The following is a 22,931-nucleotide window of genomic DNA, read 5'->3' as shown; positions in this document are numbered from 1 at the left end:
CATCGGCGTTTGATACAGTGGACCATGGCATCCTGATAAACAGGCTCCAACATTTGGTTGGAACGTCGGGTTGCGTTTTGAAATGGTTCACCTCTTACCTGGTTGGCAGAACTTTTAGTGTGTCAGTGGGAAATGCAGTGTCTGATTCTGCAGAGCTTTTGTGGGGTGTGCCGCAGGGATCGGTCTTGGGACCTGTTCTGTTCCTGCTGTACCTACTTCCTCTGAGCAGGGTCATCCAGAAGTTCAGTGATGTGTCCTATCATCTGTACGCTGATGATCTGCAACTGTACTGCTCTTTCAAGCCAAGTGAGCCACATAAACTTTGCACTCTCACTAGTTGCTTGGCCGAAGTGACAAAATGGCTCACTGAAAACAGCCTATTATTGAACTCCAACAAGACCGAGACCTTGATTGTTGCTCCTGACAGTGCTGTGCCTGGAATTAAGCAGCACCTCGGAAACTTGAGCTGCACAGTTAAAAGCAACCTGCGCAACCTGGGTGTTTTCATGGATGGAGCGATGTCTATGGAGCGGCACATAAATCAGCTTGTTAGGAACTGCTTTTTCCAAATTCGGAACATTTCTAAACTTCGTAAGATGGTGACTTATGGTGAGCTTGAGATGATTGTTCATGCTTTTGTCTCATCGAGATTGGATTATTGTAACAGTCTGTTCACATGTCTTAACAAGAGGGAGTTTGCGCGTCTGCAGGTTGTACAAAACTCTGCTGCACGCCTGCTCACTCGCACTCACAGGAGGGAACATATTACACCCATCCTCAAAAGCTTGCACTGGCTGCCTGTATCTTACAGGATGCACTACAAAATCCTGGTACTGACTTTTAGAACTCATCATGGACAGGCGCCAGACTATATTAAGAACCTCATCCAGCCTTATGTTTCGACTAGGAGTCTCAGGTCGTCCAATCTGAACTTGCTGATGGTTCCTCGGACCCTTTTTAAGACTCGAGGAGACAGATCTTTTAAAGCTGTGGCGCCTCGCCTCTGGAATGAGCTACCTTGTACCATTCGATCTCTGGATTGTATAGACACTTTTAGGAAACAACTTAAGACCCACTTTTTTAAACTTGCTTTTTAGCTTAATACTGTGTTTTATTGTTTTGTATGTTGCTTTTAATTTATTTATTTTTTACACTTTGTGCAGCACTTTGTGACCCTGGTACGGTGGCCGACAGGTGCAAATGCGCAGCAAAAGAGAAAACATGCAAACAAACAAAAAAACACGCGCACAAATTAAATGTGGCAAGCAAAAAGCGAATAAAATGCAGCAAACAAAAAGAGAGATGCAAACAAAAAAGAAGACACCCCCGAATGAAATGCTGCAAACAAAAAGTGAGATGCAAACAAAAAAGACACAAAGTCTATCACGCTACCCATAAATTATTCTGTTATTCTTTAATATTATAAAAGACGGCATATCTGAAAAGAAATATAGTAATACGTACCTTTACTTTCTTTCAAATTTCTTTCTCTGAATCTTGCATCTGGTCCCATAGAAATGAATACTATTTTCTTTGACTCCCCTAGTGGTCTGGAGCACTTCCGTTTTCAACACTTTTTGTTTGCTGCATTTCATTCGGGGGTGTCTTCTTTTTTGTTTGCGTCTCTCTTTTTGTTTGCTGCATTTTATTCGCTTTTTGCTTGCCGCATTTAATTTGTGCGCGTGTTTTTTTTTTTGTTTGCATGTTTTCTCTTTTGCTGCGCATTTGCACCTGTCGGCCACCGTAACCTGGTCTGTGAAAAGCGCTATAGAAATAAAGTTTACTTACTTACTTACTTACAACCAGTTTAGCTGTAGTACCACCATCTACTGGGTTCAAGTATGAGGCACAACATACACTAAAGGAAAACTAAAAACTTTTAATCTTCAATGAAACGTTACACTTTAACTTCTTTCTAAAATACATATATAAATACACATAAAAATGGTTTTAACATAAATGCATGCAGCAAAAAAGAGCAAAATATTACAGCTAAAACTAGAGAAAAAAAGCTAAATATTAAAAATAATTACATGTACTTTGTGCAATCAATGCATGAAAATTAGTTTGTGGTGAATCTTGCATTTTCTTTAAAGTACAAATGAGTTTTCTTTCATTTGAGAAGATTTTAATTAGGTAGAGTAAAACTGGTTACAATAATTTGAAAGAAAACTCATTTTACTTTAAAGACAAAACTATCACAAATACTTTTTTTGCAGATGTTTTGAAAACACTCAATTCTGTACATTCTATTGTTGATTTAAAAAACTACAAAAATAAACCCCACTAACTCTCTCTATTGTACAGAATAATACAAATCAATCCCTCAAGTCCAATCATGTGAGAATGTTCTGGAAGGGAGTCCATGTCCGGTCAAACTCTGTTAATGCATGAAATAGTCAGTGGGCCCCCAAGCCTCTTCATCTATCAGCATCAGTACTGGCACTCCTCAGGGCTGTGTGCTGAGCCCTCTGCTCTTCATGTTGTACACACACAACATACAGTTTGACATAAACAGTATGTTAATACAATAACATACAGTTTATCATTATTGTTTATTGATACAGAATATACCAGAAAAATAAAACATCAATGAAGGAAAATGTGTCATGGCTGCACATCTCCAAGTATCCAAATGAACACATTTAACAAATACAACAATTTTCAGCTTTATAGACATGAAACCCCTCCAGTCTTTCATTCTAGTTTTAAACCAAATCAGTTCTATAGTGAACCTCAACATAGGACATGTATGGAAAATACTTCTACTGCTTTTCACCTGTGTGACGCCTCAAGTGGTGAATTAAACTCACCTTGTGACGAAAACTTTCTCCACAGGTCACACATGAAAATGGTTTTTCACCAGTGTGAATCATCATGTGCTGAGTTAAAACCTGTTTTTGACTAAAACTCTTTCCACAGTTCATACATGAAAATGGCTTTTCACCAGTGTGAGTCATCATGTGCTGAGTTAAATGCTGTTTTCGACTAAAACCTTTTCCACAATTCACACATGAAAATGGCTTTTCACCAGTGTGAGTCATCATGTGCAGAGTTAAATGCTGTTTGTGACTAAAACCTTTTCCACAATTCACACATGAAAATGGCTTTTCACCAGTGTGAGTCATCATGTGCTGAGTTAAATAACCTTTTTGACTAAAACCTTTTCCACATTTCACACATGAAAACGGCTTTTCACCAGTATGAATCATCATGTGCCGAGTCAAATGCTGTTTTCGACTAAAACGTTTTCCACAGGTCACACATGAAAACGGCTTTTCACCAGTATGAATCATCATGTGCTGAGTTAAAACCTGTTTTTGACTAAAACTTTTTCCACATTTCACACATGAAAATGGCTTTTCACCAGTGTGAATCATCATGTGCTTAGTTAAGTCCTGTTTTCGACTAAAACATTTTCCACAGTTCACACATGAAAACGGCTTTTCACCAGTATGAATCATCATGTGCCAAGTTAAATCCTGTTTTTGACTAAAACTTTTTCCACATTTCACACATGAAAATGGCTTTTCACCAGTGTGATTCATCATGTGCTGAGTTAAATTACCTTTTTGACTAAAACTTTTACCACAGTTCACACATGAAAATGGCTTTTCACCAGTGTGAATCATCATGTGCTTAGTTAAATTACCTTTATGACTAAAACCTTTTCCACAGTTCACACATGTAAACGGCTTTTCACCCGTATGAGTTCTCATGTGAGCATCAAAAGCAGATTTGAAAGCAAAACACTTTTTACAGATGTCACATGAGAAAGGTTTTCTTCTTTCCTGATTTTGGTTCTCAGCTTCAGCAGCTTCCTGAAAGATGACTTGGTTCCTGTTTGGTTCTGATTCAGTGTGGTCTGTTTGCTCATCAACAGGAACCATCATGCAGGTATCAGTCTCCTGTTTTAATCCAATCTGTTCTTCAGCCTGACTGCAGTAAACTTCTTTCTCTTCCACTTTTATCTGATGATCTTCTGGCTCTTCCTGTTCTTGTTTCACCTGCACAGGTTCTAACTCCTCCTGGTCCAGAGTGGATCTCCTCTCCTGGTTATAAACGTTACACTTCAGGGAATCTGGAGAAGAAAACAGAGAAAAAGAGTAATTGTTACCTTTACTGAAGTAAATCGTTTAAGGCAGAAATGAACAAAAATCCATTTGAAAATTCAAGAGCGTAGACAGAGATATAGATGAATCGACATATCCAGCTGACATTTGGAGAATTCTCAAATGAACGGATTTTAAACAAATACTATAAATTATATTCAAATTTAATTTTAGTCCACATTTTTAAAAGCCCTGAGGAACTCCATCCAATCATTCGACTCATGAGCCGATACACCGCGGTGCTTCATTTGCTCTACTGTGACATCAACTGGACAATATATGTAAACTAGAAAATTTCTGAAGAAATTTAACTGGGGCCTGCCAAAGCGTGTCCGTCGGTATGGGCCCGGCGTTATCATGCTAGAAATTAGCATCGATGCTAAAGAACTCTGCAATGTAATCAATAGCATGTGGAGAATCACAAGAACGTTAAGTAAGGTGGACGTGCACCATTCAGTATGATTTAAAATTTGTCAAGGCTTTTATTTTGCAATTTTTGTTAAACTTCATTTCAAAGGGCCAAACTAATCCCATGTATAACAGTCATTGGGTTAAATCAGTTATATAATGCTCAACAGAGCAATTACCTGATTTAAAAATATTCAAGGCTTTTATTTTGAAATTATTATTATGCTTCATTTTAAAGTTTTGAACTAATCCCATGTGTAACAGTTACTGAGTTAAATCAGTTATATACAGCCCATAGCAGCAAGTAGTTCTAAAGGCCAGTTCAGTCCTGATCTGTTTCAACTGAGTGTTCCACTATAGTTAGAACTACAGTGATGCGTATTTGTAGTCCTAATCAGCAGCCAATAGCCTCTTGAGTTCCGTTGCTATGGTAAATAATTTTCTCAGCAAAGTGTGAACTGTTAGTGAGAGAGGCTGGGGCAGAGAATACTCTCTTTGAGCCAGCCAGTTTTACTGAAAAAAAGCATTGAAAACAACTCCTTTCCATTCGGGAACCGTAATATATATTCAAAAACCGTTTGAAGCGTATGAGAGGGCAATGTGTCTTCTGCGATAGTCCCGAGATTCATATCTCTACCTCACTCAGAGCATTTACAGCGATGAGAGAAAGAAATGGTTTGCCCAGATCTGAAATGTTTGAGAAATATATGGGAGAGAGCCTGAGAAAATCCTGTCAAAATGACTTTGCTCTGAAGCACCGTGACAGAAAACCGTACGGTCTAGATAAATTTCGAAAACATTTTACCGGAGCAGACATGCGTATCAATGTCAGGACCGATTTTGATACCAATCGTGCGATATTTGTGGGCGTGATGGCGATTTCAAAATTATTTTGGGGTGAAAAATTCCTTCATTTCTCACTCTAGCGGAGATCTAAAGGCCCTGACTCTCACTCTAATTTTAGGAAAAATGAAAAACTTTGGGTCGCTTAGAGACAAATTGTGGACAAACCGTAATTGGTATCGACGAGCCGTCTTCACTTTCGAAGAGATCACGGACGTATCTACAAAATGAAATTTGAATGGCATTTCTACGTGAATTCGTGACGACACAGAAAATCCTCAAAAGCAGGGTATTTGAAGGATTTTTCCCATTGACTTATAATGGGGTTTTTTTCGTAGTTTTTTGCGAATTATGTCGCCATGTTAACCCCGAATCCCACCAAAAGTAATAGCTCCAATGGCGTGAATTTTCTGCACGTTTTGATACCTCATTTGTAGGTGTGCACGCAGCGGTATGAGCCGCATTAACGGTTACGGAAGAAAAATAAAGAATTGGGAGAATAGTAATAGGTTCCTGCCATTGCTTTGCATGGCAGGCCCCAAATAGGCAACGTGAAAACAACACGAAGCTTTACAATGAATAAACAAGTTTAAAATGTTTGTGATTCTGATACATAAATTCTGATTAATCTGGTTGTATGAAACAATGGCTGGATCCAAAAGAAAACTAGAAACAAATAGAAAAGAGGGTTGTGATTGGCTTGTTACTCGCTATGTCACCAGGGACAACGATTTATTACTAAAAAATAAAAACTTTAACTGCTCAGGTTTAGGTGAGTTCTCTGTCTTACCCGCTTCATTACTCAACACATCACTAATGTAAAGTTTGATCTTTGTTATTTGCTTGTCAAACGGGAAAAAATAAACTATAAAAGCAATTTTCAAGTTTTTTGGACATTGAACTTCTTTTATTTATGTAACTGTTTGGTATATTAGTTGAAAAATGTGTTTACATGAAGTAGCTGTAAATTCCCACCCATATTGGGCCCATGAATGCACCTTTGCCCATAGTCATTGTGCCCCTTTTCCCCATAGACTATAAATAAACGCCTCATGGACCGCTCTTGCCTATTGTTACTGAAGAGATTTAAGGCGGCCATCTTGGAGCGGTCGACCGTTCCACTCAGCTTTATGTTTAACAGACTCAATGACGTATCAGCGCATTTATCAATCATAACTCGCTAAATACTAAACAGATATTCACCAATTTTTCTGTAGACCTTATTAAAATGTTAGCAAGATTTACAAGGAAATGATTTTTAAAGTATTTTTGAATGACTGATATAAGGTTGAGCATATTTAACTATTCTTAGTGGGGAAAACAGAATAGAGTCAGAATAGAATGTGTTGATATTTCTGTATTATGATTATTTTACAAAGCACACAACCAGTCATAATTTTTAAATATGTTATTTAGTAATATCAATACATATTTATATAAATATACAAACACAAAATAATACAATCAGAGAGAAATAAAGATGCTTAAATAATTATTAATGCTGAATAATATGCATTAACTACACATATTTATATGGACATGCGTATATACATAATATCTATATAGGTTTTATTCATGTTTTCCAGCTGAGGAGGAGCTTAAGAGAGATTCAGCAGCTGAGATTCATCAGTGCAGTGAATCCGTCTCTCCTTAAAGACATTCCCCACTTCTTCCTCACATGGTCTTTATGAAACCTTCAAAACAAAAACAGGAGCTATTTTACTTTAGACAGAGTGAAAGAATTTCATATAAATAAGAGTCTTTGCCACCTTGTGTGGAATAATCTAAATCAATGTTAGGGAATATTTAAAACTTTTTAAGATTTACAAAATCTCGGTTAGCCTTCATAGCGGGGCTGAACCCTGGTATTACACTAAGCTGATAGCTAATATTAGCTGTTGTTTTGTCAGTGGACATAAATACAGTATAGTAATATTCTAATAACAAAATATAAACTGTAATATGTCCATCTTACTTGTGAAACGTTATCCCCCGAGATCTCGCGTCATTAGTCTGTCGATCTGAACACAAATATCTGGCAGTGCTGAGGCATCTTCTGCTGTTTTGGTTTAGCCAAGTAGGAGGGACGACCGCTCCAAGATGGCCGTCGTATTTCCTACGCCAGAGCAGCCATGCGGGGTCTACTCATTATATTATGTCTATGCTTTTCCCCACCTTCACTTCCGGTTCACAGCATTGTCGGGCTTATTAGTGCAGATAGGCACCGGGTGTGGCAGCCAAGCTATGAGTGTTGTTGTGTGCAGTTGGATGTCTGTCGGATGAGCGCTGGCGCCGCAGGATCATCAATATATGTGCTGCTGGTAGGATAAATGGATTTTTGATGTGTCACTTGTGGCTGGTTCTGTGTAACGTCAGTGTCGCTTTTTATATTGTTGCTACTAGGCCTGTCACGATAAATTTTGCTGAACGATTAATCGTCTCAAAAATTATTGCGATAAACGATAATATTGTTTGAAGACCATTTTACACTGATTTAATGGAAATGACGTAATAATGCATGCGATTTCCTGCCAAAGATAGATACACTTTATTTTCAAAAGAACACTAAACACTGGAACTGATGAACAAAACAAAACAACCAAAACCATAAATAACATGGATTCTCAGTCTCCATTAATAAAAAATCTACTTGAACAAAAATTAAACAACATAAAGCCAAAGTGGAAATAAATACTGCATTCAACCAAAAGAGTGCAGATTATAAAGTCTGTATATCATGTTGCCCTATAGTAATAATTAGATTTAAATAGAGAAGATGGGCACATCGACTACCCGATGCAATAGTTCACACTACACAATCCCCCCCCCTCTCCATACGACAATTTTAGAACGTTGATCGTTCTCTAAGATTGTCGCTTGCGATTTCGTAACCGATCATCCTGTAGTGTGTGGTGTGTGCTACTAATTTGGTTTGCAGTTGTTTTAAGTCTCAGACTGCTCCTAGTGTTTGTTCTGGGTTGCTGTGCTTCATTGGGTTTTAAATTAGAATAATAAAGTCTATTTTTAATATTATAAAAGTATGTATAAATAAAATATATTTTGTATACTACTTCTGTTTCATAATTTTAAGCCAGACTTGCCTGGGTACTTTTAATAGGGAGAGCCTAGGCCACTTGATATTATTTGAAACTCCACGTCGTCTGTCACGATCCGGGTTTTCTCATGTGTTACACCTACGTATGAAACATCACCTCAATGCAGCAGTGGCTTGTTGATTGGACTTTTATATGAGGTTTAGTTTGACAGATAATAACACCTCTATTATTGTTTCATGCTGTTTGCTTTGCAAGGCTTTACTAGCTTATATATGCACGTTCCAATTAGTAATTACCTGGGATCATTGGATGAAGCTGAAGTTGGTTTCCGATTCCAGCTTCTGATTCACAAAATCACTAAAGGGCGAGTCCACTTAATTTTTCACTACCTTCCACATCTTTAATAGACTCTAGTTTAAAAACTACAACAGCTAGACTCTTCTGACCTGGACTGGGTTAATCTGCTCTCACAGCAGAATATTTATAACCATGTTTCTGATTTGTGAAACTTCAATAAAGGTTGATTTCACCACTTTTTAATCTCTGTTATAGTATAACTGCTCAAATTCCCAAACTACCATAACACCTAAACTCTTGAAACCTGGACAAGATTATTTTCAACTAACAGCAGAATATTTAAAACCATCTTTGTGATTTGTGAAACTTTTATCCGATTTGTGGAACTTCAATAAAATGCCGTTTTTACCCATCTTTGCATCCAGCTCATATTAAAACTGCTCTAATGCCAAAACTACAACAACTACGTATTTCAAACTTGGACTAGATTATTCTTCTCTAATAGCAGAATATTTTAATTCATGTTTGGGATTTGTGAAACTTCACTAAAGTTTAGATTACTATTCACATTTGTTCCATGCAGTTTTTTAAAATTCCAATTCAATTCTAATTCAAAACCACTTAATTAATCCTAATGGGAAATTAAATGTTGGTGTTACTCATGAATTCTTCCAAGAGTTATTGTAGATGGAGATGGTTGTTGGAAGGAAAGATCTTCTGCAGCCGTCTGTTACATAAAGTTTCACAAATCAGAAAAAAGTTTCACAAATCCCAAACATGGATTTAAATATTCTGCTATTAGAGCAGAATAATCCAGTCCAGGTTTTGAAGAGTGCAGTTCTTGCAGTTTTTAAACCAGAGTCTATTAAAGATGCGAAAGGAAGTGAAAAATTAGGTGGAATCGGAAACCAACTTCAGCTTCGTGTAGTTAAAGGAGGAAAAGCCATAAAAGGTCATTTTATTTCTACATCAATAAGCCATTTTCACAGCGTAATTGTGATTCCTGCGTTCATTTACCGGTTAACAAAACATTTATACGGGAAAAGAACATTTACTAAAATGATCCTCATACAGAAAGGTGCAGACATTTAGACCTTAACCTGCATCCAAACGCTGGTGGTTCCTACCTATTCGGTGTAAGATTATCTGGGGCCTCCGGGAGAAATCCAGCAGTCTGCGATGATCATCCATCTCTTCCTCCGACTTGACGATGATTTCTTTAAACTCTGTGAATGTTTCTTCAGCAGCAGTTAACGGCTCGTTGATAAACTCGTTTAGAGAAACAGTCGAACATTCAACCAAACAGACCATGCGCCATTTTCTTTGTCTTCTTCTTCTTCTTTGGGATTTTATGACTGTCGTTCATTCATGTCATTGCATTACCGCCACCTTGTGGATCTTACGATCATCACATCTAAAGATTTCTCATACAGTGCCAGTTCTCTTTGAAAGACGTAAAATCTTTTCTTCCACTTTATCTAAATAAAACAAATACAATATTAGTATTCCAGTTTTCCACAAATCCAAAGTTAATATTGTCTTCTGATTCGTATCTCCTACATCCCGCAACATGTTTCACAGTTTCTTCACTCCACCAGATCAGAACCTTTCCTATAGTTTCCGTATATCCACAATGATCGCTGCTGCTTTGTTCGGAGATCTTCTTCTTCTTCTTCTTCGTGTGAGAGGAGGGTGAGTGGAGAGCGGAAGAAGAGTGAGAGAGAGAGCGAGTGTGTACTTTTCTATCTTTGTTTTTCTTACTGTTTTTCACTAGGTGTTTTGTTTTTCATTTGTTTAATTGTGTTTTTGTGCTAGTTGGTCACGTTTTAGGGGGGTTTTTCGTTTAGTTTAGGTGTGGCCGTCGGGCGTGCCTGGCTTGCCGGCGTCTGACGGCAACAATGGTGGGTGTTGTCGGTGGTGGGTTTTTCTCCACGCTGACACGGAAGAACGGTATCAAGGTGGGTGCTGGTTCTCCGTGCAGCGTGGAGGAAGTTTGTTTGGCTGTAGGGGAAATGATTGGACACGGGAATATAAGGTCGGCGGCACGAATGAATGGAGCGGTGGTATTGTTTGTTGCAAAAGTGGAACATGCACAACAGGTGGTGGAAAAAGGTGTGTCGGTGAATGGGTTATTTTTACAAGTTACACCGCTCACGCTACCAGCCACTAAGATAATGTTGTCAAATATACCCCCTTTTATCAGCGACGAGTTCTTGATAAAAGAATTGTCGAGGCACGGCAAAGTGGTGTCACCGATCAAAAAAATCCCTTCCGGGTGTAAATCACCGCTACTGAAACATGTTGTTTCTCATCGGAGACAATTATTCATGATTTTGAATAAAAAAGATGAAGAAATGAATTTGCGGTTTCACGTTAGAGTGGATGATTTTGATTATGTGCTGTTTGCAACATCAGGTCAGATGAAATGCTTTGGATGTGGACAGGAGGGCCACGTAATAAAAATGTGCCCGGATAAGGCAGAGTCGGCCAGGCCGGATTCAGAAAAGCAGCAACCCGCTGCTGCTGAGCAGAGTGGGGGAACAGGCAGCGAGGTTGTTGTGGAGGGAGAACTTGCTGCTGCTGCAGCAGCGGAGAAGCCAGCTGCTGCTGAAGCGGCGGGGGAACCCGACGCCGCGGTGGGGGATTTGGGGGCAGCGGAGGAGGTGGTGGTGGAAGCCACTGTTGAGGGGTCAATAGAGGATAGTAGTAGGAGTGTGTATGCGGAAAAAGATGAGAGCACGGTGGTGTGTGGAGGTGGGACAATTGGTGATGCAGATGAGAGTGTAGAGGGGGGAGGAGGTGATGTACAGGAAGAGCAGGAGGGAGTGCAGGATGATGTGGAACATCTAGTGTGTGGAGACAAGGGGGAGAGAGGGGAAGTGCAGGCGCATGAACAGGTTGAAGGAAAATATAGTGAAAAGTCGGTTAAAGGAGGTGGAGAAGAGAGGGATATGGGTGGGGCGGAGAAAGAGATGGATTTAGAGGTTTGTTATTCAGCAAAGAGGCGAAGCAAAAGGAGAAATGTGGTTACTGCTGAACAGGCTAGTAAGCAAGCTAGTAAGTTAGCTGTAGAAAGGAAAGAGGTGTCGGAGAGCAGTGATGAAGAGAGCTGGTTTTCCGACACCAGTGAGGTTTCAATGTCACAAGCAAGCAAAGAACCAAGGTACCCGGTGGAATTATTCAAGACCTTTTTAAAACAAACAAAAGGAGTAAAAAGAATAAAACTTGAAAGCTATTTCCCTGATCTAAAAATATTTTATTTATCTGCGAGGCATTATGTAAAAAACAAAGAGGTGTCAGGTTTTACAAATACAGAGGTTTTTAGGTTAAAGAAAATAATGACCAAAGCTAGAAAACAGTTTTAATGATGCACAGTAACTTTTTAATATTTTTAATTTTTTTTAATTGTTTTTGGCATGTTGTCTTTAGCCTTTTACCCATCATGGATTCTTTTAAGATAGCATCTTTGAATCTTAACGGGGCGCGGGAGGCAAAAAAAAGGGCATTAGTGTATCAAATGTTGAATCAAAAAAGAATAGATGTCATTTTCTTGCAAGAAACGCACAGCGATCTTTTGATCGAAACAGACTGGAGAAGAGAGTGGAGGGGGGAGGTGATTCTGAGTCACGGCACCTCCAAGAATGCAGGAGTGGGCTTTGTTTTTTCTAAAGCTTTTATCCCACTTTCTATTGAAACTGAGCACGTTATACAAGGGAGGTGTCTCTTAGTAAAGATGAAGTTTGATTTTTTTAACATGGTTTTTATTAACATCTATGCTCCAATCGTCAATGCAGAGAAGAAACGTTTTTATGAGAAAATTGGGGAAAGATTGGAAAATTGTGAGACTGAAGATTATGTTTTTATAGGTGGGGATTTTAATTGCACAGAAAACGAGTTTTTAGATCGTAATCACGCAGAGCCGCACCCGGCAGCCCAACATGTCTTAAAGCAGCTGGTCTCGTCTCATAGCCTGGTGGATGTATGGAGGAGGATGCATGCAGGTTTCAGGCAGTATACATGGTCCCACATCAAGGAAGGTAAAATCTCTTTAGCTCGTTTAGATCGTTTTTATTGTTTTAAGCATCATTTTAATGTGTTTAAAACATGCCAGATCGTACCTGTACCCTTCACAGACCATTCGTTACTTTTAGGAAGTGTTTTTATTAGAAACATTTTACCGAGAAGTGCGTATTGGCATTTTAATTCTGCATTGATATACGATCAGAGTTTTAAAGAGGTTTTAACTTATTTTTGGACCGGTTTTAGAGAAACAAAGGCTGATTTTAGTTCAATCAAACAGTGGTGGGACTATGGGAAGGTCCAGATTAGACTGCTGAGTCAGCAGCACACTGTTAATGTCACTCGTGACATCACTGAATCTATCAGAGATCTGGAGATGAGTATAGTGGATTTGGAGCGACTTAGTGACACCACAGGAAATCGAGAGTATTTTGAAGCTCTCAAATCAAAAAGGCTAACTTTAGCCAACCTGCTGGAGAGTAAGGTACAAGGCGCGTTGGTCAGGTCCCGGATGCAGAACATCACAGAGATGGATGCTCCCTCTGGCTTTTTCTTTGGTCTAGAGAGGAAACAAGGTCAGAGGAAGATGATCCACTCATTGCTGTCGGACACGGGGCAGCACCTGAGCGAACCGGGGCAGATAAGGAGGAGGGCTGTGGAGTTTTATCATTCTCTGTTCCGGAGCGAATATGATGAGAGTGAGAGAATGATGGAGGAGTTCTGCGAAGAACTACCTCAGATCTATAAGGAGATCAGTACCGATCTGGAGCGCCCGCTGGGCATACAAGAGCTCCACACAGCCCTCCAGAGCATGCAGGGCCAGAAGTCCCCGGGCGTTGATGGGCTAACAGTCGAGTTTTTCAGGGCCTACTGGGACCTTCTGGCCCAAGACATACTCGAAATGTACAACGAGAGTCTAGCCACCGGTTCGCTCCCCACATCCTGTCGCAGGGCGGTCATCACCCTGCTGCCAAAGAAGGGCGACCTGCAGGAAATAAAAAACTGGCGCCCCGTGTCCCTCCTCTGCACGGATTACAAAATCCTTTCGAAGGCTCTGGCCACGAGACTAGGGAAAGCCATGGAGCAAGTCATCCACCGGGACCAGACCTACTGCGTCCCCGGCAGGTCCATGGTGGACAATGTCTATCTAATTCGGGACATTTTGGAAGTCTCCAGTTCATTGGGTTTACAGACAGGCTTGATTTCATTAGATCAAGAAAAGGCGTTTGACCGCGTCGAACACGACTTCCTCTGGAAAGTAATGAGGAGGTTTGGGTTCGGCGAGGGTTTTATCGCCAAGATCCAGGTGATGTACAGTGACATTGAGAGTGTGCTGAAGATCAACGGTAGCCTGTGTGCCCCTTTTAGAGTGTGTAGAGGCGTCCGACAGGGCTGTGCGCTCTCGGGGATGCTCTACGCACTCTCCCTGGAACCCCTTCTCTTGAAAATACGCTCAGAAATTCATGGTCTGGTTTTACCTGGTTTTAACAACAAGTTGATTTTATCCGCCTATGCTGATGATGTTGTTGTTTTTATTAAAGATCAACATGATGTCAACATTTTAATCGAGATAATAGAAAAATTCTCCGTCTTGTCTGCTGCGAAGGTGAACTGGGGAAAGACCGTAGCTTTGGCCGTGGGCGAGTGGCCCGGTGGGCTACCAGTTCTCCCTCAAAGACTCCAGTGGAAGAGAGACGGTTTTAAATATCTTGGTGTTTTTTTAGGTGGAAAGGATACTGTAAAAAGAAACTGGGAAGACTTGGAACAAAAAATACAGAATAAACTGGCAAAATGGAAATGGTTGCATAAACAAATGTCATATCGAGGAAGAGTGCTGGTTCTGAATAATTTGGTGGCGTCACAATTGTGGCACAAGCTTGCTGTTTTAGATCCTCCATCAGGACTACTAGTAAAAATACAGTCAGAGATGGTCAATTTCTTCTGGAACAACCATCACTGGGTGCCGCAGTCCGTTTTGTTTTTATCCAGAGAGGAGGGGGGCCAGGGCCTTGTCCACCTGGCCAGTAGAGCCGCTGTTTTCCGGTTGCAGTTTCTGCAAAAGTATCTAACAGGATCCCCTGTGTGGAGGGATGTGGCCAGCTGCATTCTGAGACGTGTAAATTTTCTAGGGCTGGATGCTGCTCTGTTTTTAACAAATTTTAGCCTTTTAAAGTTAAAGGGAATTCCTCAATTTTATCAAAGCGTTTTTAGATCGTGTGCATTTTTTAAATTGCACAGACCAGATAAGAATAACTCTCTGTATTGGCTTTTAGAAGAACCTTTGATCTGTGGAGCAAGATTGGATGTCAGCGATAATGCCGTTCCGGGTTTTTCTGAAGTGTTGTCTGAGTCCAGAACGGTAACTCTACGGCAACTGATCCAGGCGTCCGGACCGGACTTTGATAATGCCCAGGAGGTTGCCTCGGTCATTGGAATACGGTCCGTCAGATTGACGAGGCGCTTCTTGGAGAGGGTGAAAAATCGGTTGACCGCCGAGGAGAGGAGGCTCCTACAATGGTACGAGAAGGAGGAGTGCCTGCCGGATTCCACTGACCCGTTCCCAGAAATGTTTCTGGACCCGGATTTTGAGGAGGACAGTGGTCCCTTACTGCAGAGCACAGACTCGAAGATGGACCTATGTAAAACAGGTCCAAAAATACTGTATAGATACTGTACAAAACTCTTAAACAAAAGGACCCTCCAAAAAAGAGAAGTGAGTGTGTGGGACAGCAAGTTCGGAGGACAGAAAACTCACTGGAGAACCTTGTATAAGCCTCCAATCAAGAAAAGGACTGGTGACCTTCAGTGGAGGATCCTTCACGGAGCCATTGCCACCAATTCTTTTTTATCTGTCATCAGTCCTGGGGTTTTAAACGAGTGTCCTTTTTGCAAGATGTCCGAGAGTGTTTTTCATGTTTTTATAGATTGTGCACGGCTAACTAGTTTTTTTAATCTTTTATCGACTTTTTTTAGTTTTTTTCATATGGTTTTTTCTAATGCTGTCTTTATCAATGGAGTACATCATAGTAAAACCACTAGTTTTAAATCCCGGATTTTAAATTATTTAATTTCCGAAGCCAAAATGGCTATTTATATTACTCGACGGGACAGAATGCAGGCTGGACCTCAATTTGATGCTGTGACTCTGTGGAAGGTCAACGTCAAAGCCAGGTTGAGGTTAGAGTTTTGTTTCCACAGAGCCACTGGGAATTTGTCGGGGTTTTTAAGCTTGTGGGGTTTTAAAAATGTATTGTGCACCATTTCAGACCAGAAGGATTTATTTTATAACAAATTGTTATTGTGAATATGTATATTTATTTTTTATGTATTGATTAGTGCCTTGATTTAAGGGAATAATGTGACAAAAATAGGTTTATTGTATAATAAATGTTTTGTGAAAAATCAAAAAAAAATTTTCTTCTTCTTCTTCTTCTTCTTCTTCTTCTTCTTCTTCTTCTTCTTCTTCTTTTCTATTATGGCGGGTCACAAGCAACTTTAAGGTGCATACCGCCACCTACTGTACATGAGTGTGTAGCAGCATTACTTCACATCTATTAAATTCTATTTTTTAATTTTGTATTCTTAAGATAAATAAACAATGCTTTCCTTAATTTGTGAATATCTGTTATGTTTCCTTCATTTCCTAATATACCTTTAAGATTCCATTCATGCCCCATATTTCTAACTATTCTCTTTAATTCTTCCCTTTCGATTTCATTTGACTTACAGTTCATCATTATGTGTTCTACATTTTCTTTCTCTCCACATCTCTCACATTTATCATCATTTTTCCTCCCTATTGTATAAAGCATGTCATTTAAGTAGGTATGACCTACTCTTAATCTACTAACTATTATTTCTTCTCTTCTGTTTCTTTCATTAATGCTTCGAGTTCGAACTGACTTTTGTACTTCATATAATCTTCTTCCTTTCTTATCTTCATTCCACATTTTTTGCCATTTCTCCATTTCTTTACTTTTAATAAGTGATTTCCCTTCCCCTTTCCCAAAAGGAATTGAAATTGTTATTTCCCCCTCTAAAGCCCTTTTTGCTGTTTTATCTGCCTTTTCATTGCCTTTTCCTCCTTCATGTGCTGGCACCCAACAAAACCAAACATCATTGCCACCCCTATGTAATCTAAATAAAATATGATGAATTTCTAATACTAAATCTTTTCTATCGTTTCCTTCTCCCTTAATACTTTCTACTACTGCTTTGGAATCTGTGCACACCACCACCCTGTCTGGTCGGACCTCCTCAACCCATTGCAAGCTTAATATAACTGCCACCATTTCTGCTGTAAAAACCGTCGATCTGATATTCTTTTAGAAATAAATGTTTTAAACTCTGATATATATATTCCTATTCCCACATATCCTTTTAGATTCTTAGATCCATCTGTATAAATTTTGAGATAATTGTTATATGTATTTCTTAAATAAATATCAGTCTTGATCCCTATTTCATTTAAATTCCAATCATTTTTCATTGTATTAATTTTCAAATCTACATTAACCTCTGGTATTAGCCATGGAGGAATAACGCTAATTGGATTAAAATGAGCTATTTCCTTGTCCTCTAATCTATACATTTTAATCCATTTCCTAACCATCCATCCAAATCCATTACTTTGGAACTTCAAATATTCCCAACAATTCTGTAAAATAATTGAATTCACATTATCATCTGTATTACTTTTGATTTTCATCCAATATGCTAAAGCTAATTTAATTCTCCTCATTTCCAGTGGAGTTTCCCCAGTTTCAATTAAAAGAGCATTAATAGGTGTTGTTTTTACTGCTCCTGTACATATACGTAAAGCCCTACACTGTAATCTTTCTATTTTTTGTAATGATGTTTTAGCTGCTGCTCCATATATTATACTGCCATAATCTATTATTGATCTCATGAGAGCCCTGTATATGCTTAATAATGACTGTCTATCTGCACCCCAATTATTTCCAGCCACAGCCTTTAATAGATTAATAACTTTTTTACACTTGGTTTCTAAGTTATCTAAATGTGTTTTCCATGAATACGAACTATCCAACCATAAACCTAGATATTTATATTCTGTTACTCTTTCTAACGTTTGTCCATATAATGTTATTGTTTCTATATTAATATTTCTCTTCTTTGTGACAACCATATAACAAGACTTGCTTGCTGATCATTTAAAACCCCATTCATAAGACCATTTCTCTACTTTACTAATTGCTTTTTTAATATTTCCTACCACATATTTAATATTTTTCCCCTTCATCCATATGACCCCATCATCTGCATATAGTGCAGATTTTATACATTTATCAGTATCATAGAAAATATCATTGATCATAATATTAAATAAAATTGGACTAATTACACTACCTTGAGGTATTCCATTTTCAACATTAAATTCTTTTGAATAATCATTCCCAATTTTTACTCTTATTTTTCTATCTAGCAGAAAATTTGCTATCCAAATATACATTCTCCCACCTATTCCCATCTGTTTCATTTTTATAAGTAATCCTTCTTTAAATAGTGAGTCATACGCTTTTTCTATATCAAAAAATACTATAATCATTAGTTCCTTCATTTTTAAAGCTTTCTCTATTTCATTACTGACTCTAGTTAGAGCATCCATTGTTGATCTTCCTGTTTTTGATTGTTACATTTTTCTGTAATATTTTAAATGCTTTATTACGATCTTTAATTGTTTTACTACATTCATTATTCCACCAAGGAACTACTTTCTTCTGACCTTTCACTTTTAATTTTGGTATACTATAATTTGCAGCATTTAAGATATGTTCTGTTATTTGATTTGTACATTCTTCAATATTACCTTTTAATGTTACTACATGACTTGTTTCTTCACATTTTGTTTTAAATTTAAACCAATTAGCTTTATTAAAGCACCATCTTATTAATGTTAACTCTTCTTGTCTATTTATATTGTCATCAATTATTGTACTAACTGGAAAATGATCACTCCCTATTGTAGACTCCCAATTAACATCCCATTCACATGCATTAACAAGACAGTCTGATATTAATGTAATATCAAGACATGAAACTGCATTTTTATGTATATTTACTCTTGTACCTTTTCCATTGTTAAGACAAACTAATGACCTTTCATCCATTAATTCTTCCACTATTTCACCATTATGATCTGTCTTCTTGCTACCCCATAGACTATTGTGAGCTTTAAAATCTCCACACCAAACTTCTCTTCTATGTATTTTCCCTATTTCCTTAAATATTTCATTATCAAGATTTTTACATGGATTATAATAATTTATAATTTTAATATTTCCATAAAACTGAGAATCCTAATAACTCAATGTCTGCTAAGAATGTAACAATATTTTTTGTCTGCTAACACATCTAGTAAGTACCTAGATATATCTGAAGATAGTTGACTGTTCAGAGTACTCATAAAGTTCTGATGTTATATCTGAAAACTTTTATAAATTTGTCCTCAGGCTATGACCAAGAAATGGCCTCGCTGTTACTTCTCTTACATCTCCTTCCACCGCAACCAGGAGGACAGAAGTCTCCAAAAATCAGTGCAAGTGATGCAGTTGAGAGACTTGTTGTCTTTCATAAGGTAATTGAAGTTTAAAATATGCAAAATTATCTGTCTATTTCCTTTTATAGACATGCATAAATACAGATGTTTGAATGACAGCTTTGAAGATGTCTGGGCATACTTACATTTATTTTCAATGTAACGTGTATCGTAAAGCTGTATGTTTTGTTTCTTATGTTTGGTGTATATCTTTTTAATTTTAGTCATGCTGCAGTTTAGAGGAGCATCTCCGGGGTCAACAGGGTCTGCAGCCATACCTCCTTGCTGTTGGGCGTCAGAGAAGCAAGATTGACAGCTTCTACATCGTCATGGATAAGTGCCTCATCCCATGCCAGACAAACGGTTCTCTTGGAGCATTTGATGAGCTATTCAAAGCACATTTTGTGAACATTGTCTTTTCTCCTATTCTCACTATGGGTATGACGATGTATTTGAAGCATTTGATTGTTGAACACCATAGACTCTTTAAGTTCTTATATTCACATCGAAATTTGATACCTAAGCATCATTTTATGATCCACTATCCATCTTCCATTAGGAAAATAGGTCCATTGTTACATATGTGGTCTATGAGGTTTGAGGCTAAACACAAAATGTTTAAAGAATATTTTAAAAACTTTAAAAATATAACCAAATCACTTGCGAAAAAGCATCAGATGGCCACAGCTTATCATTGGGAAACAATAAGTACTAAAGAAAATGAGCATGGGCCTCTCAAACCATTTTCACTTAAAGATGAAGATGTGGTCAACAAAGAAATGCTTCAAATGATTTCATCAGGAGATGTTTTCTCAACCAGCTGGGTTAGAGTTGAGGGTGTTGAATACAGACCAGGACTTGCTGTTTGCAGCACAATTCAAGATGAGATGCCAGTGTTTTGTCAGATAAGTGATGTACTTTTAGTTGACAATACCTTTCTTTTGTTATCTAAACAGCTATTCACAGAAACATTTGATGATCATCATCATGCTTTCAGGATTGTTCAAAGTGAAGAAAGGCATTTAGTAAAGAAAACTTAAATTTCATAAGCCTTTTGATATTCAAAACTCTTATGGCGTTTCTAATGAATGCTTGTTCATCGTACCACAATTTAAAATGTTGGAAGCACAGCTGCAAAAATAAAGTGTTCAAAATTGATGTACTTGTGTCAAATTTTTTTTCTTAATAATTATTATAATTAATCATAATCATAAAGTAACTTTTTTTGGAGTAAATAACACTTGAAAGTGTTAAATCAACACTAAAAGTGGTACATTTTGTTCTTGGATCAGTGTTATCCATTATATGGATGAACCCTGTTTTGAGTTAAATAAGTAACTCTGATAAAGTGTTAAAATTTTAACTATATTGAAAGTGTTAATTTAACTCTGAAGAGTGTGGACTATATAAACACTGAAAAAGTGTTAAAATCCACTCTGTGGGAGTTAAATTAACACTGGGCTTTTTGCTGTGATCCTAGGTAAGTCCTGTTTGGTGGAAAATATAGTTAATTGTTTCCTAACAACAGACACAGAGGAGTTCACTGTCTCCCTTATTTTCACCGTTTTATTAATGAAAAAGGTGGTCAATTTGTCACAGGCCTCAGAGGAGAAACATTTACAGTTAACAGAAGAAGGTGGATTTGTCAATCTGTCAATAATCAAGAACAGAGCACGAGAGTTGTTGGCAGAGGTAGAGATGACATTTGGAAAAAAAAACCTTGCATTTCTCAGTTTATCTTTGAAGATATCTAAATGGGTTTGTACTTTAGTTTTACGCCACCGACGTTCTGCTTTCCGGGACTCTTTTTTTCCCTTTTCTAACTGACTCAAAATTTCTCCAAGGTGGTTTACGTTTCCCAGAGATTACTTTTGTAGTAACAGGAGCAATGGTGTCAATAACCTTCTGAATTGTAAAAATAAACTTGTCTGTTAAATCACTCAGAGAAGTACAGGAGTGTATAGCAGTTGAAGGAACAGCCTGAATAAATCGATCGGCAGTAGTTTCTGTAATGCATCTTTTAGAAATAACTTGTGTATGGTTGTCTTTTTGAGCAGGGCAGACTGATAGAAGCTGCTACACAATCGGCGCCATCGGACCTTTGACTAACAGCAGGCAAGGCAGGTTTGGTGCCTTGCTCAAGGACTCAACAACTGAGATGGATGTGGGGAGTTTGAACCGGCAACCCATCAGTTACAGGAACCACAGTGGCTACAACCAGTTTAGCTGTAGTACCACCATCTACTGGGTTCAAGTATGAGGAACAACATACACTAAAGGAAAACTCAAAACTTTTAATCTTCAATGAAATGTTACACTGTAACTTCTTTCTAAAATACATATATAAATACACATAAAAATTGTTTCAACATAAATGCATGCAGCAAAAAAGAGCAAAATATTACAGCTAAAACTAGATAAAAAAAGGAAAATATTAAAAATAATTACATGTACTTTGTGCAATCAATGCATGACAATTAGTTTGTGGTGAATCTTGAATTTTCTTTAAAGTACAAATGAGTTTTCTTTCATTTGAAAAGATTTTAATTAGGTAGAGTAAAACTGGTCACAATAATTTGAAAGAAAACTCATTTTAATTTAAAGACAAAACTATCACAAATACTTTTTTTGCAGATGTTTTGAAAATACTCAATTCTGTACATTCTATTGTTAATTTAAAAAACTACAAAAATAAACCCCACAAACACTCTCTATGGTACAGAATAATACAAATCAATCCCTCAAGTCCAATCATGTGAGAATGTTCTGGAAAGGAGTCCATGTCCGGTCAAACTCTGTTAATGCATGAAATAGTCAGTGGGCCCCCAAGCCTCTTCATCTATCAGCATCAGTACTGGCACTCCTCAGGGCTGTGTGCTGAGCCCTCTGCTCTTCACGTTGTACACACACAACATACAGTTTGACATAAACAGTATTTTAATACAATAACATACAGTTTATCATTATTGTTTTTTGATAAAGAATATACCAAAAAAATAAAACATCTCTGAAGGAAAATGTGTCATGGTTGCACATCTCCAAGAATCCAAATGATCACATTTAACAAATACAACAATTTTCAGCTTTATAGACATGAAACCCCTCCAGTCTTTCATTCTAGTTTTAAACCAAATCAGTTCTATAGTGAACCTCAACATAGGACATGTATGGAAAATACTTCTACTGCTTTTCACCTGTGTGACGCCTCAAGTGGTGAATTAAACTCACCTTGTGACGAAAACTTTCTCCACAGGTCACACATGAAAATGGTTTTTCACCAGTGTGAATCATCATGTGCCGACTTAAATGCTGTTTATTACTAAAACTTTTTCCACATTTCACACATGAAAACGGCTTTGCACCAGTGTGAATCATCATGTGTTCAGTTAAAATCCGTTTTTGACTAAAACTTTTTTCACATTTCACACATGAAAACGGCTTTTCACCAGTGTGAATCATCATGTGCTGAGTTAAATTCTGTTTTTGACTAAAACCTTTTCCACAGTTCACACATGAAAACGGCTTTTCACCTGTGTGAATCATCATGTGCTGAGTTAAACTAAGTTTTTGACTAAAACTTTTTCCACAGTTCTCACATGAAAATGGCTTTTCACCAGTGTGAATCATCATGTGCAG

At 37.9% G+C, this 22,931-nt stretch overlaps 1 protein-coding gene across 1 annotated transcript; it reads right to left on the bottom strand.

The window, feature by feature from the left end:
* Positions 1 to 2,548: 2,548 nt before the first annotated feature.
* Positions 2,549 to 22,609, bottom strand: LOC111610414 (gastrula zinc finger protein XlCGF8.2DB-like). Its single transcript, XM_023344600.1, has 2 exons — positions 22,501 to 22,609; positions 2,549 to 3,714 (listed from the first exon to the last, which is right to left on the bottom strand). Exons 1-2 carry the CDS (start codon positions 22,587 to 22,589, stop codon positions 2,766 to 2,768), a joined length of 1,038 nt encoding a protein of 345 aa, XP_023200368.1. The 5' UTR covers positions 22,590 to 22,609; the 3' UTR covers positions 2,549 to 2,765.
* Positions 22,610 to 22,931: the final 322 nt, after the last annotated feature.

Source organism: Xiphophorus maculatus, chromosome 13, assembly GCF_002775205.1.
Source record: "Xiphophorus maculatus strain JP 163 A chromosome 13, X_maculatus-5.0-male, whole genome shotgun sequence".
Lineage (NCBI taxonomy): Eukaryota > Metazoa > Chordata > Actinopteri > Cyprinodontiformes > Poeciliidae > Xiphophorus > Xiphophorus maculatus.
Note: the sequence above shows the minus strand (reverse complement) of the source record. Positions and strands in the feature narration are given on the sequence as shown.

Excerpts from the sequence above, each read along its gene's own strand:
- LOC111610414 (XM_023344600.1), bottom strand. The coding sequence starts at position 22,589 with ATGATGATTCACACTGGTGAAAAACCATTTTCATGTGTGACCTGTGGA. Across the intron at positions 3,715-22,500 it reads AGTTTAATTCACCACTTGAG|AACTCATACGGGTGAAAAGC; the intron begins GCGTCACACAGG and ends TGCTCACATGAG.